Source organism: Salvia splendens, chromosome 12 (assembly GCF_004379255.2).
Source record: "Salvia splendens isolate huo1 chromosome 12, SspV2, whole genome shotgun sequence".
In the NCBI taxonomy this organism is placed as follows: Eukaryota; Viridiplantae; Streptophyta; class Magnoliopsida; order Lamiales; family Lamiaceae; genus Salvia; species Salvia splendens.
Window position 1 is genome coordinate 11,586,583 of NC_056043.1, and position 13,458 is coordinate 11,600,040.

Here is a 13,458-nt window from a genome sequence, read left to right on the forward strand (position 1 = left end):
AAAAATAGGCATGCCAAATCCACAAACGGTAGTCAGCTACCGCCTCAAGGATCATCGTGGGATTCGTGGCCTTGAAACCAGTAGTGTACATCCCTTTCCAGGCAGCGGGGCAGTTATTTCACTCCCAATGCATACAATCTATGTTGCCTAACATCCCCGGGAACCCGTGCTGATTCCCGTGCATATCCAACAGAGTCTGACAATCTTCGGGGGTAGGCTTCTGAAGATACCTATCCCTGAATATCTCCCTAACGCCCTGACAAAAATACTTCAGGCACTCTCGGGCAGTCGTCTCGCCGATGTGGAGGTACTCGTCGAACATGTCGGCCGCGCCTCCGTATGCCAGCTGCCTGATTGCGGCAGTGCATTTCTGAATCGGCGTGTGGCCGGTTTACCAGCCGCATCCTCCCGCACCCTGAAATACCAGTATCGACGCTTCAAAGCGCCCACGATACGCAGAAAGAGCGGACGATGCATCCTAAACCGTCGCCGGAATAGGTTCTCCCCAAACCGTGGCTCTGGCGCAAAGTAATACGCGTACAACCTACGGTGAGTAGCGAGGTGGTCTCGTGGTACTATAGTGCGACGGTGGATGGGTCGAGGCACCGCAGCGCCGAGGCCGCTTGTTCCTCCCTCTCCGCGGCATCCCACACACGTGCGTGAATCAGCCGCATCATGTGTTCATAATGCCCAATACCACCACTATCACTACCACTAACGGCCATTACGGATATATAAAAGAAATTTAGAGAGAGAAAAACTTGTTAATACAAGTGGTGCGAATGAAGTGAAATTCAACGGGATGTATTTATAGGAACCAAAAAAAATATTTAATGCAATAAACAGGAATTCCGCGCGGACGTCCGTGGGAGTCAACGCAATGGCGGAAGTCCGCACGGAATTCCGCAGAACTGCGAATTCCTCGCGGGAATTTCGTATCCGTGCATAATACGCACAATGGCGGACGTCCGCCAAGGAATTCCCGCACGCCGGTGGGAATTCCGCAGTGATGTCCGCTACTGCTAATGCTCTTTAGAGTGTCCACAGTGGGAGATCCGCCGCCCGTGGCTCGGGTGCGCGGCCCCCACTGCAGAGAGCCACGATCGGTGGCTGGGAGCCGAGAGCAGAGAGGGAGCCGCGGGCCGCATTTCGTGGCCCACCACTACAGCGGGCCACATTTCGTGGCCCAGCAACCGAATTTTTTTATTTTTTTTGCTTCTTTTTTTTATAAATACACACCATTTTTCCTCCATTTTTCTACCCCAATTCAAACACCACTCTTTCCAATCTATTTTAATTCAACTTCTGAAATATGGATTCCGACGATGAATGGTACCAAGAAGCGGTAGATCTGGAGTTCCAAAACCTGGTTGCAGCGGTGCAACATGAAGCTGACGAGGCGGAGGGGGCGGCGGCGGTGGCAGTCCCTCGGCCGTTTAAACTAGAAAAATTTCGTTGTATAATTTTCCCATTTTAATATAATACAACGAAGTTCTTGTTAAACTTTTTTTTGATTAGGTTGTGAAAAAAAAAATTATTTACAATCCAAATTATTTTATTTTAATTAAAATTATAAATATCATATATTATACTCCCTCCGTCCCCCAATTTGAGTCACTCTTTTCCATTTCGGGCTGTCCCCGAATAAGAGTCACTCTTCTCACTTACCATTTTTAGACATCAAAATTATCCCTAATGTTTAGCAAATTTTACAAAAACTGCCATTATGTACATTAAAAAAAAGGCAAATTGAAAACCCATTAGGGTTTGAGTCAACTCCCTCTCACTCTCGATTCATTCTACCTCCTTCACTCTCTCTCATTCATCCACTCTCTCTCATTAATCCTCTCCCCCTCCGCCTCCCTCTGAATATGGACAGTATCGTCCCTGAAACACCGATGGACTGGGTCGTCCGATGCTCTCGACGGATCTGAAACCGAAGATCCGTCCGACGCTCTCAACGGATCTGAAACCGAAGCTCCGGCTAAATGTTTCGACAGATCTGAAACTCAGCCTCCGTCCGAGGGCGTCTACGGTTCTGAAATTCTACCTCCGTCCCCATTAATCGACGGATCTGAAACTCAGGTGGAGGATCGGAGTTTGGTTGGAGGTTGCTACTTTCGCGCTGCAGAGCGCGGTATTGTGTTTAATTCTGGTTAGATTTAGTTGAAATCGTTCAATGGCAGACCGTTCTTTTTTCAATTCAAATATGCTGGAATTGTTTGTTTTCTTTGGAATTGTTTATTGTTGGAATTGTTGGAATTGTTTATTGTTGGAATTGTTTGTTTTCTTTGCATTTGTTCAATGGCAGATTTAGTTGGAATTGTTTGTTTTCTTTGCATTTGTTTATTGTTGATCATACTTTTGTTTAGATGCTCTTTACTTACGTCGTGCACCCTTGGGTTCCAGGTCAGTGAATGGGGGCAGTTGATTGTTGCATTAAATCCAGATGAATATAAAAGAGATTGGTCTGATGCCTTATTTTTACAGGTTTGATATGCTCCTCTCTTCTCCATGCCCTGTGATGAAGCTTTTCTGAGTACTTAGCTCAGCCACCCCTTTGTATGGTCTGGAGGCTGTTGTAAGTGTAATGTGTTGCCCCTATGCCCTGTGATGAAGCTTTTCTGAGGGAAATGCAAAAAAAGTCACCCCCTATGAAGGGTTTGGAGGCTGATTTCAAGTGATAATACAACCTATAATCACTGATTACTGAATTACATTTACAGTTATGATGTTTACACAAAATGCAACCTATCTAGCTTAGTAAGCCACCCCCTATGAAGGGTTTGGAGGCTGATGCCATGTGATGAAATTTTTCTGATGGCAATAACAAAAAATGCAACATATGCACAAAAAAAAAGTTTACATCTTAAACACAAACATATGTTTGTGCTTATAATGTAAACTCCATCCCCTACTATTATGTCTAATACCCTAAAACATGGTTAAGATGCCCTATGTCATAGGTGTCTCCAGTGTTGTTTTCAGGCAGCTTTAGGTACTCCAAACTCTCTCTTACCAAACCCTCTTCAACTTGAAGTTGTAAGGGCAGCCCTCCTGTTCTTTGCAATCTGTCCTTGTTTAAGTGAGGGATGTTGTAGTCATTCTTCCCATGCACTTGTAGTATTGCTGTCAGACAGCTTTGTAGTGTGATAAATACTCTATTGAGTGTCTGTGGTGAGAGCTCTTCAAATGAGGTAAACACATTCCTCAGCAAGTCATCTACATTGGTGGCAATTTTGTCATCTTGAAGTGATTGTATTGCCCTAAAATACCCTAGATCTAACACATTTGTGTCTGGGGAGTTGGGTGGTTGGCTAATTAGATGGAATTCAAAACCATCAGTACTAGCAAGTGATTCAAACTGTTGATCAGCAGCTCTTAGGTGAGGTTTGGCATTATCTTGCTGGATGAAAATCTTCTTACTTGCATTGGCTGGCCATTTGGCCTTGATTGTTGGTATAATCTGTGAGGGATATGTGTATGAGACTAAATGATGACATTAATCATGTCTGATAGCTTTAATAACAACAAAAAATTGGCTTACCTGGTTTAGAAGACAGGCTGTCACGACTTCCTTGTTGATGGATTGAATAGGTTTGGTCTCAATTGTCCCCTTTGGCCTGTTCTTAGACCTTCTTTGGGCTGGTACTTCCTCTGTGAACGGGAATAGGCCTATTTTACCATCAAAAATGGTTTCCCCATCACTACCAAACAGTGGCCTACTGACAGCAGCCATGAACATCACTTTAGTGATGAATCTCTTGGACTTACAGGACCTATATGGCACATCCTCATCCGGCAAAAGGTAATATCGATCTGATGTCTTTGTCATGTAGAACCATTTCTCATCAATATGAATTATGTTGTGCATTGAATGGTAAAGAAGTTTACCTTCTTCTAATGTTGGCTGAATATGAGAAAGACACCATTTCATCCTTGCAAGTTTGTTGGCTTCAGTCAATGTAGGCTTGATAGCACTTGTATGCGGTTTTAACTGTCTACTCTTAATGAATCTACCAATTGTTGACTTGCTTACTTCCATCTTAGAAGCAACTTTCCTTATGGTTGATCTCTCAAGCATAGACAGGTTTCTAAACTTTTCTTCATCTAGCATAAGTTTATCTTTGTGTTGATAACCTGATGCTCTGCTCCTCATTATAACAGGTTCCCCTCTGTCCATTTGCTGCTTGCTGACCTTCCAAATTCTTAATGTTGTCCTTTTATGGATGCCAAATCTCTTGGCTGCCTCTGTAAATGAACCTCTTGGCAGCACTCCAGCCTTACTTTGCTGTAGAAGAAACTGCGCAATGAGGTTTTTTTCTTGGGCGGTCAAGGTTAATGAAACCCGGTGCCATCCACTCTGCCCTTGCTCCTGCTGCTCCTGATCATGGTGCTGCTCCTGATCATGGTGCTGCTCTCTGACCTCCTGACATTCCATTGCCCAGTGATGAAGATTTTCTGAGGGCTTTCAACAGTAAATAGCTTTATGGTTTTTGTTTTTGGTTGTTGGAAGTAGGAGTAGAAATGAATGTATTTATAGGAGTTGGTGGACTTTGTACAAATTCCCTCCATGCAATGAAATTTGCCTCCTAAAATTCCCTCCTTTTATTTTTGCCTCCAACTTTTGAATTTGATTTTCTGAGCAATCTGCTGTGTTTATACAAGTTGTAAATGGATGTTCAATTTTTTTGCAGTAACAACTTTAATTAATCAAGAGTAGTAAATGGAATTTATTTAATAACTATACCATTATGTAATCCTCCAACATTTATTTGGTCATTTAATACTTCAAACAAATTTATTACACAAAAAGTCAAAGGGGCCCCACATTACACTACATACCTCCATTTATTACTCCACACTACACATTCAAACTCTTTCTTAAAACCCGTGCCGAGTCAAAGAGTGACTGGAAATGGGGGACGGAGGGAGTAGTCTAATAAAATTTATTGTAATTAAATTATAAAATATCATTAAAAAAGTAAATAAATTAATTTTTTTTTTGAAGCGGATCACATTTCGTGACCCTTATTATTTACCATTGTGGAGAGCCCAGAAGAGCCACATTTAGTGACCGGACCAACTTTGGTGGCCCTTGAGGGCCACTATTGTGGACACTTTTAGTGTGGAGGGTAACGGCTGAGGGCTGGGGCCCTTTTATAAGAAGGTGACATTTCAGCAAAGAGTTTATTAATAAATGAAATCAAATCAAATCAATGAATGCACAAATCTGAACTTTTCGTATTACCCTATGGGCTATGGTTAGTAATCCCAAAAGATCCACGCCGTCCGATTCTGCAGCAACCAACGCTCCTCGCAGCTACACGTGTCCCCCTTCAATTTACTCATGGTTTGCTTCCATGCATGTAATTCTCCACCTTACTATAAAGTATAAACACACAAACATATGTAGATGTGTGTGTTGTGGGAGAAAAATAGGGAAGAAAGAGTCTTTGGGTGCTGTTTCTATCTCTTAATCTTGATAGGCTGTGACTAGTTCAAGCCCATCATTATCTGTTCAAAAGTTTGATTCTTTCCACATTAATTTCTTCAAAATCTTGCAAAATTAATGTAGGATTGGGGTTGTCATTTACTCATATGCCTTTTTCTTTTTCTTTTTTTTGTTTGTAGAGATTTCACCGATTTGGGATTTCAAGACTGTTACTCTTTGTTTTTTTAGTGTGGGTCTGGAATTTTTCACTGTCACATCTCACTAGTGTGGTTTGATCGTCTCTTATCTCAGTAAAGGTACAGTCTTTGTGATCTATGCCCATCCATACTTGAGGATTTTTCCATTTTCCTTTTTGGGAGTTTGTTTTTGCACTTTGATGTTGCTGGATCAGGGAAATAAATCTGAGTTCAGCTAAATCTTGATTGTATGGTTTTGGGGGGGATTTGTATTTGTTTCTTGATTTAGTAGTTGGATTGGTGTTTGAACTAGGATGGATGAGAATCAAGAATTGAGGTTTGTTTGTAAGTTGTGCTTCAAGAAATACCCTTGTGGGAAGTCTCTTGGGGGCCACATGAGGTCATGTGTAGTTGCAAATGCAGCTGAATCTGATGACAAACTAATTGATCCCACCTTTAGGAAATTCCCATCATTTATTGTTGTTGGTGGTGGTGGTGGGATGGAAAGCACAATGAGTGATTCAAGATTTGGTGATTTAGGAAATGGGCAGTCTAGCTATGGCCTAAGAGAGAATCCTAGAAAGAGTTGGAGGGCGGTGGATTCAACCTCCCCTTTGCCACAAGAGAAGTTTTGCAAGCAATGTGGCAAAGGGTTTCAGTCAATGAAGGCTTTGTGTGGGCACATGGCTTGCCACTCTGACAAGGATAGGGGTATGAAAGATGACCATTCTTGGACTAGTGAGAGCCAGAAACTGGTGATGGACAGCCATTCCGACACGGAGGGTGAGGACCGGGCAATCAGGACTAGGTCCTCCAAGAGCAAGAGGTTTAGGAAGATTGTAGTGAACTCCCCTTTCCCCAATGGCTCTTCGTCCGTCTCTGAGATTGACAGGGAGGAGCAGGAGGAGGTTGCCATGTGCTTGATGAAGCTGTCTAGGGATACGGGGAGTAAAGGCGGGGTGAATTCTGTTGTCGAGAGTTCTGATAACAACTCTGTGATCTTGGAGACTAAGTCTTCCTCCATTGATATAAAGAATGTGAGAAAAAGGTGTGATCTTGTCAAGAATGGTCATGATCAAGATGAGAAGAAAATTGGAGATGTTGTTAAGGGAGAGAACTCTGACTCGGGTTATTTCTTGGACGAATGCGCAAAAGGGGAGGAGTCCGATGTGTCCATGGATGGGTTGCGTAGGAGCATTGGTGTGGATGAGTATGAGGAGTTTAGGCAGAGCTTGAACCGAAGCCGGAGCTATAGAGCTGAGGTGAAGAAGGTATTAGCAAAGGAAAATGAGTATGATCATGGCAATGCTAATAGTATAGCAGCTAGGATTGAGCAATCAAGAAAGAGGAGATATGCCATTGAGAATTCTGATCTGTATAATAACTATGATGATCATAGGATCAAACGGGGCGAACTCCCTAGCACAGAGAAGAGGCAGAAATACGAGTGCTTCAACTGCAAGAAGACGTTCAAGTCGTACCAGGCTCTAGGGGGGCACAGGCCGTGCCACAAGAAGATCAACGCGTTGTATGAGCCAAGATACGAGACTGGAGAGAATAGCGTGGATGATGAGTTTGCGACTAGAGGGAAGGTGGTTGAGTCCACTAGCAGTATGAAGCCGGGCAGCTCGTTTGACAAGAAAACGAAGGCTAAGAAGAGCAAAGGCCATGTCTGCCCTTTCTGCAACAGGGTTTTCAAGAACGGGCAGGCTTTGGGCGGCCACAAGAGGTCACATTTCATCGGTGGCCATGAGGTGAACACGCACCCTAGCCCGGTCGCCAAGCTGGACTTGCTTGACCTCAATCTGCCCGCCCCTCAGGACGATGAGGATGATGGGGACGACCAGTACTCACCTTGGTAGGGCTGGATCCTTGAGAAACTCGAACACATACGTTGAAATTGGTGGAAGGCAGACCACATTGTGCTCCTTTCTTGCTAGCCTCCTCATACCAAAAAAAAGGAAAATGAAAGAAAGAAAGAAAGAAAGAAAGAAAGCCTCATGAAAACTAGAGATTTATTTTTTGTCTTCCATTTGCAATATTATGTCTGAAAATGACAACATTTGTTGTTTTTTGTCATCTAGAATATGATCAATACATATAAGAGAGGCAGGTTCATTTTCTCTTCCAAGTTCAACTTTTCCATATGATATGTGGGTGATGGGAATATCAAATTTGCACTTTAGAAGCTCTGATTTTACTATTTGTTACTCCTCTTTATGATTAAAGTTGCAGATTAGAAGAAGAGTCAGTGGATTATTTATTCCGACAAAAAGTTTTTTAATTTATAAGAGTAGCAGTCTTTAATTAAGGTCCCTTGAATTATAGTGATGCCTAGAGATGAATTTGCACAAATATGATCCATCACCATCACAGCTCAACCTACCTTAAATTCTCAACTAGACATTTGAGTATTTCATGGCTCCTCCTTTTGATTTGAGAAAAAAAGTTGCATTCTTAGTTGTGTTTGACACACTTATAATATATACCGATGATGTCATTTTATATACACTTCCCTAGTCTAGAAAATTGATCTCGTATGTCTCACATTTTATTTGCGTCTTAATTTGGCATCTTTCCTTTAACTTAACTTATGGAAGAAAATGGTTAACAAAACTTGTTTTTGGATTCCATTAACCTTTTTTTGTGTAGTTCAAATAGAACTTAAAAGGTTAAACCAAATTGCTGCTTATCTAGTTATTGTTTCATTAGAAACAGAAGTGTTTGATTTTAGCTAGGTTTTCATTTTGCACTTGGATAAACATCTTTCATGTTCATAAAGCATCTCGGTTATTATGATGATTTCTGCATATATTATCTGTGTTTGATAAATAAAACAACGAAGAAACACATTGTAATGAAAAAATCATGACAAATAAAAAAAATTGGCTTAGTATCACACCAAATTTTGAATTTATGAATCATATAGTAAAAGTTTTTGTATTTATATGTCAATAGACATTAATATTGATTTATGGGTGAATTATTAACAAATACTCCATCTATTTCATTAAAAATGAAACGTTTTCCTTTCTGTGTTGTCCCATTAAAAATTAAATATATCATAAAATGAAGATACAATCATTTTTACTTTTTCCTACTCTCTTACTTTATTCTCTCTTAATTAACTCATAAAACAACATAAAATTTCATGCTGAAAAAAAAACATTTCATATTTAATAGGACAGATGAATTACTATTGTACATATAAATATAATAATAATAATAATAATAATAATAATAATAATAATAATAATAATAATAATAATAATAATAATAATAATAATAGACAAAGAGAAAAACAAATTAAATGAAAGAATTACTAAAATGAAACAGAAAGCAAATAATTGGCCTATTTTTTCAAGAAATCTCCGGCCATCTTCATGAGACCGCCGTCGTCGGCCTTCTTATCAGCGCCATCGCTGCCCGCAGCCTCCGGCTTGGCAGCGGGGGCGTCGGCGCCCTTGTAGTGGCGGAGGTAGTCCTCGGCCTTGTCGACGTACATCCCGATGCCCTGCTTATCGTCGAGCTTGGCGTAGTCAGAGGCGGCGTCGATGAGGTCAGCAGCGGCGCCGGCGACCTCGCCCTTGTCGAACTTCTCCGGCTCGCTGCGGAAGTGGGCTTGCGCGGCGCCGGCCACCACCTGGGCGCTGTGTATTAGATCGGACGTGGTGGGCTTGTGGCGGGCCTCGCCGGCTTGGTCGCCGCCGGCGTCCTTGGCGTCGGGAACTTTCTGTGGTTGTGCATCATCATCATTCTTGGTTAAATTTGATAAGAAATTCATTTTTGAAAGAGAGAAGAAAATGAAAGTGAAGAAATGGAATAATAATGGATGTGAAAAAGGAATTTGATTGGAGTAGCTGATTTCGTGTGAAAAATGGGAGGGAAATAGGGGATTCACAAAGTTAGTTTTTTCAGTTATGAATGGGTCAATTGCACTATTTAAAATTTAAAAAGATGAAAATATTTTGTGATTTGATGGAATGTAGTCTATCCGTTCTTATTTAAGATGTTCACATTCTTGAGTAATATCGAATTTCAGATTTTAGGAGGAGTAGTTAAATAAAGTAAATAGAGAGAAAAAGTAGTTGAATACTATTTTAATAAGAAGAGATGGATTTATTTTCAAATATAGAAAGTTAAATCTTGAATGAGACAAATTAAATAGAAAAGATGGATATTTTGAATGGGATGGAGGGAGTAGCTATTTTTCCAAATCTATTTGAAAATGTGTATCTTGAATTACTAACCTAACTACCAATTTAACAGCGGAACCAAATGATATTACAGAAATCGAAAATATGGTGCATAACACATTTGATTTTAGAATCCAATATCACAATTAAAGCAATAGTATTAATGAATTGCTCCATTATTAGTCTAGCATTTATATATCGAGGATAAGAAGAGTAAGAATGGTGACACTATTTCTTGTCAAAGACAAGTATGGGTATAGAATGTGGGTAGGATGACAACATGTTGGCACTACTTTGAGATGGACAACTAGTATATAATGAGGGAGGGACTGCATTGCATTGCTCAAATAAGAAAAAGAAAAACACAATGGCTAATCCTAAAGGAGTGATAATGAGAACACAACTGGATTAATTGTGAATGACGTTTACTTGGATCTATTAATTCATTTGTGTTCTCGGGACACCCCTTTAGAATTCGCTTGTTCTTACTTGTAATTATAATTATATTTTTTTTGAATTTTTATTTTTGAATCGCGTATTTACATATTTTATATATTTGGAGTTCATAAATTATGCATCTCAAAATTTGAAGATATGATATTATTTTGAATTGCTATACTTGATCGATTTTTATTCTTGTAATTCATACTTATTGTGTGTATATTATATGAATGACATGAAATTATTTTGAATTGCTAAATTATCATTTTATTTATTTCAATTGAATTAATGTTTTGCATCCGTCTCTTTCATACTCTCCTTAGCATATGAGTACATCAATTAGTAAATAAACAACAATTAATTTTCTGACTATTGGTATCATGACACACTCGTTTGATGTTTATCAATATTTTTTATAACTATCTTACCGATAATATAGATCGAATGATTTTGCATAATCATCAACCAAAATATTTATTTTTAATATCACATTATTGCACGAAGAGTAATTAGCATTTCAAAATATATTTGTATTTTAAAAAAAATTATTGGAAATCAAAATTATAAATTGGACCTGTCACATATGATTAAAATGATAAAACAAGATATAATTGGTAGCAAGTTCGTGAGTCTATTAAAAAAAATTCATTTTGTGCTATTAACATTACATGAAAATTTTTGAAAAAAGAAATAAAAGAATCTTGTCTTGATATTAATTGATTTTGATAATTGACTAGTGTTTATTCTCTTTTACTTTACTCTTTCTTTACTTTATTATTATGATTTTTTAAAAAATAGTACGAAATAAAAGCAATTTGGCTATGAGAGAACAAATGGATTATTATTTTAAAATATCGAATATTGGCATATTACTATTTAACCGATATTTTACTAAAATAAAAAATTGAACCGATATTTTACTAAAATAAAAAAATCCTAGAGTACTAAGAGCATCCCCATCCGTGCTCTTGCCAACGAGCACGGATGTGGGCCCGGACCCACTTTTACTCCATGCTCTTAGGCAAGAGCACAACACCCACATCCGTGCTCTTTCGCAAGAACGAGCTCAAGGGTCCCACCATTCTATTATTCAATTTAAATAAAAACACTTCCACAATACTAAAATGCATTAAAAATAACCGAAATAATATTACAAATTACAAAAAAATTAAAAATTACATAATTAAAATCCTAAAAAATAAAAATTACATAATTAAAATCCTAAAAATTAAAAAAACCCACTACTCGTGGCCGAATTTTGCCCAAATGTGTTTGATTAGGTCTTCTTGTAGCTCAATAAAAAAATGGAGGATGAATGTGTGTATTTATAGATGATTTTGAGAATAAAAAAATTATAAAAAATCAAAAAAATTCCATAAAACGATAATAAAACGGCCATATTTTTGGGAATCTGAAAATATTTTTTTAAAATTTTTTGTATTATTTTCGATTTTTTTAAAAAAAAATTGAATTTCTAGCGGATTTGCCACATCAGCTGTTCACTGACACAGACATGCTCGATGCATCGAGCAGCGCCGTGTCAGCGGGACAGCGAGTGCCGTGCCGCTGGCACGGGCGGACTGACGTCAATTCCTCTAAGAAAAATGAAGTACTAGTAGATTACTTCCCCAAAAAGCCAAAACCCATATAAACAGAAGCAGTGATTCGAAGCTGGTAAGCAAGGGAAAATCGGGTTTATGGGGGAGTTTACACTAAATATTACGTAAATGTACCCATTTTGTTATCTATTCCACAAATGGGAAAAACGCCAACCACATTGGCGTTTTTATTAGTAAATACGCCAACGTCATTGGCGTGTTTTAAGGTAAATACGCCAACGATGATGACGTTTTATACTTGTGCCGTATTTTGGGTGTATGCTCTCGGATTGTAATTACGATTAAACACGCCAACTTGGTTGGCGTGTATAAATAAAAAAACGCATTTGTAAATGGCGTGTTTTCTTTGTTGAAACGCCGAACATATTGACGTTTTGTAAAAGACGCCAACCGGAGTGGCGTATTTACTTATGAAAAACGCCATTCTGAGTGGCGTGTTTAATCAGACTGATATACCAGGCGTTCCTCCCCCAAATCGCGAAAACCTCACAACACACAGCCTTCGCGATTTCTCCAGCTGCGCGCCTTCTCTCCGTGATTTCGGCCTACATTCATCAATCGGTGCTATTCTCCCCCAAATTCATCTATTTTATTCGGTTAGTATGCTTACCTTTTACATAATTATAGTAATTGGTGGATAGCTAGGGTTTGTAATGGGTTGTGAATTGAGTAGAAATATTATGCATTTTGGATTGGTTGAATGATATTATTGTTGATTATTATGTTGGATTGTGTTGGGTTTAAGTTAATTTGTGTATAAATTTGATTATAAGCCTAAACCCTAGGGTTTTTATAGCTAAAAAATTGGGCAAATTGTTTTGATTTATGTGGGTTTTGGTTGATTAGTTTAGATTGTTAAATTTGTTTATATTGTTAGGTTTGTCAAATTGAAATTGGACAAATTGAAAATGTTAGGTTAGGCAAAATTGAAAATGTTAGGTTAAGTGGTGTGGCACACTGTGTTGATGCAATTGACCGGTCATTGAACCATTCTATTGTCCTCCAGAATATCATATCAATGCAAGCTTTAATTGGGAGTTGTCTTGCGCCTCTCAACACATTGTTGTAAGATTCCACCATATTAGTGGAAACCTCACCCCATCTTTTGTGTTTGTCATACGCCAGATTCCATTTTTCTAACTCCACGGCATCAAGGTACTGCAAAGCCTCGTTGTTGACGTTTCGAAGTAAACGACGTCTGATCTTAAACTTGCGCTTCTTGGTAGCAATACCAATTTTCCAAACAAGTCTTTTGACCATGATACCTTTGTGATTCTGCAAAACATTCTTTCTAACATGTACCAAGCAAAATCTGTGATGACCCACATTGGGTTCTTCTTTCCATATGGGAGAATTCATTGCATCTATGATTCCCACATGCCTATCAGATATGACACATATTTCATGCTTTGCTACATGAAGTCTAATGCGTTCCATAAACCAATTCCAACTTTCTTTGGTTTCCTCATCAACAATGGCATATGCAACAGGCAAACATTTCTTATTAGCATCAAATCCAACGGCAATAAGAATTTTACCTCGACATCGTCCACGTAGATGAGTTCCATCAA

At 38.9% G+C, this 13,458-nt stretch overlaps 3 protein-coding genes across 3 annotated transcripts; 1 reads left to right on the plus strand and 2 right to left on the minus strand.

The window, feature by feature from the left end:
- Positions 1 to 2,926: 2,926 nt before the first annotated feature.
- Positions 2,927 to 4,441, minus strand: LOC121757542. The gene is made up of 2 exons (XM_042153070.1): positions 3,548 to 4,441; positions 2,927 to 3,466 (listed from the first exon to the last, which is right to left on the minus strand). Exons 1-2 carry the CDS (start codon positions 4,439 to 4,441, stop codon positions 2,927 to 2,929), a joined length of 1,434 nt encoding a protein of 477 aa, XP_042009004.1.
- Positions 4,442 to 5,945: 1,504 nt separating this feature from the next.
- On the plus strand, positions 5,946 to 7,762 carry LOC121758525. Its single transcript, XM_042153910.1, has one exon. It carries the CDS (start codon positions 5,946 to 5,948, stop codon positions 7,491 to 7,493), a length of 1,548 nt encoding a protein of 515 aa, XP_042009844.1. The 3' UTR covers positions 7,494 to 7,762.
- A 1,110-nt stretch (positions 7,763 to 8,872) lies between these two features.
- On the minus strand, positions 8,873 to 9,415 carry LOC121757543 (nodulin-related protein 1-like). The gene has a single exon (XM_042153071.1). The coding sequence runs from the start codon at positions 9,413 to 9,415 to the stop codon at positions 8,984 to 8,986; it is 432 nt and encodes a 143-aa protein (XP_042009005.1). The 3' UTR covers positions 8,873 to 8,983.
- Positions 9,416 to 13,458: the final 4,043 nt, after the last annotated feature.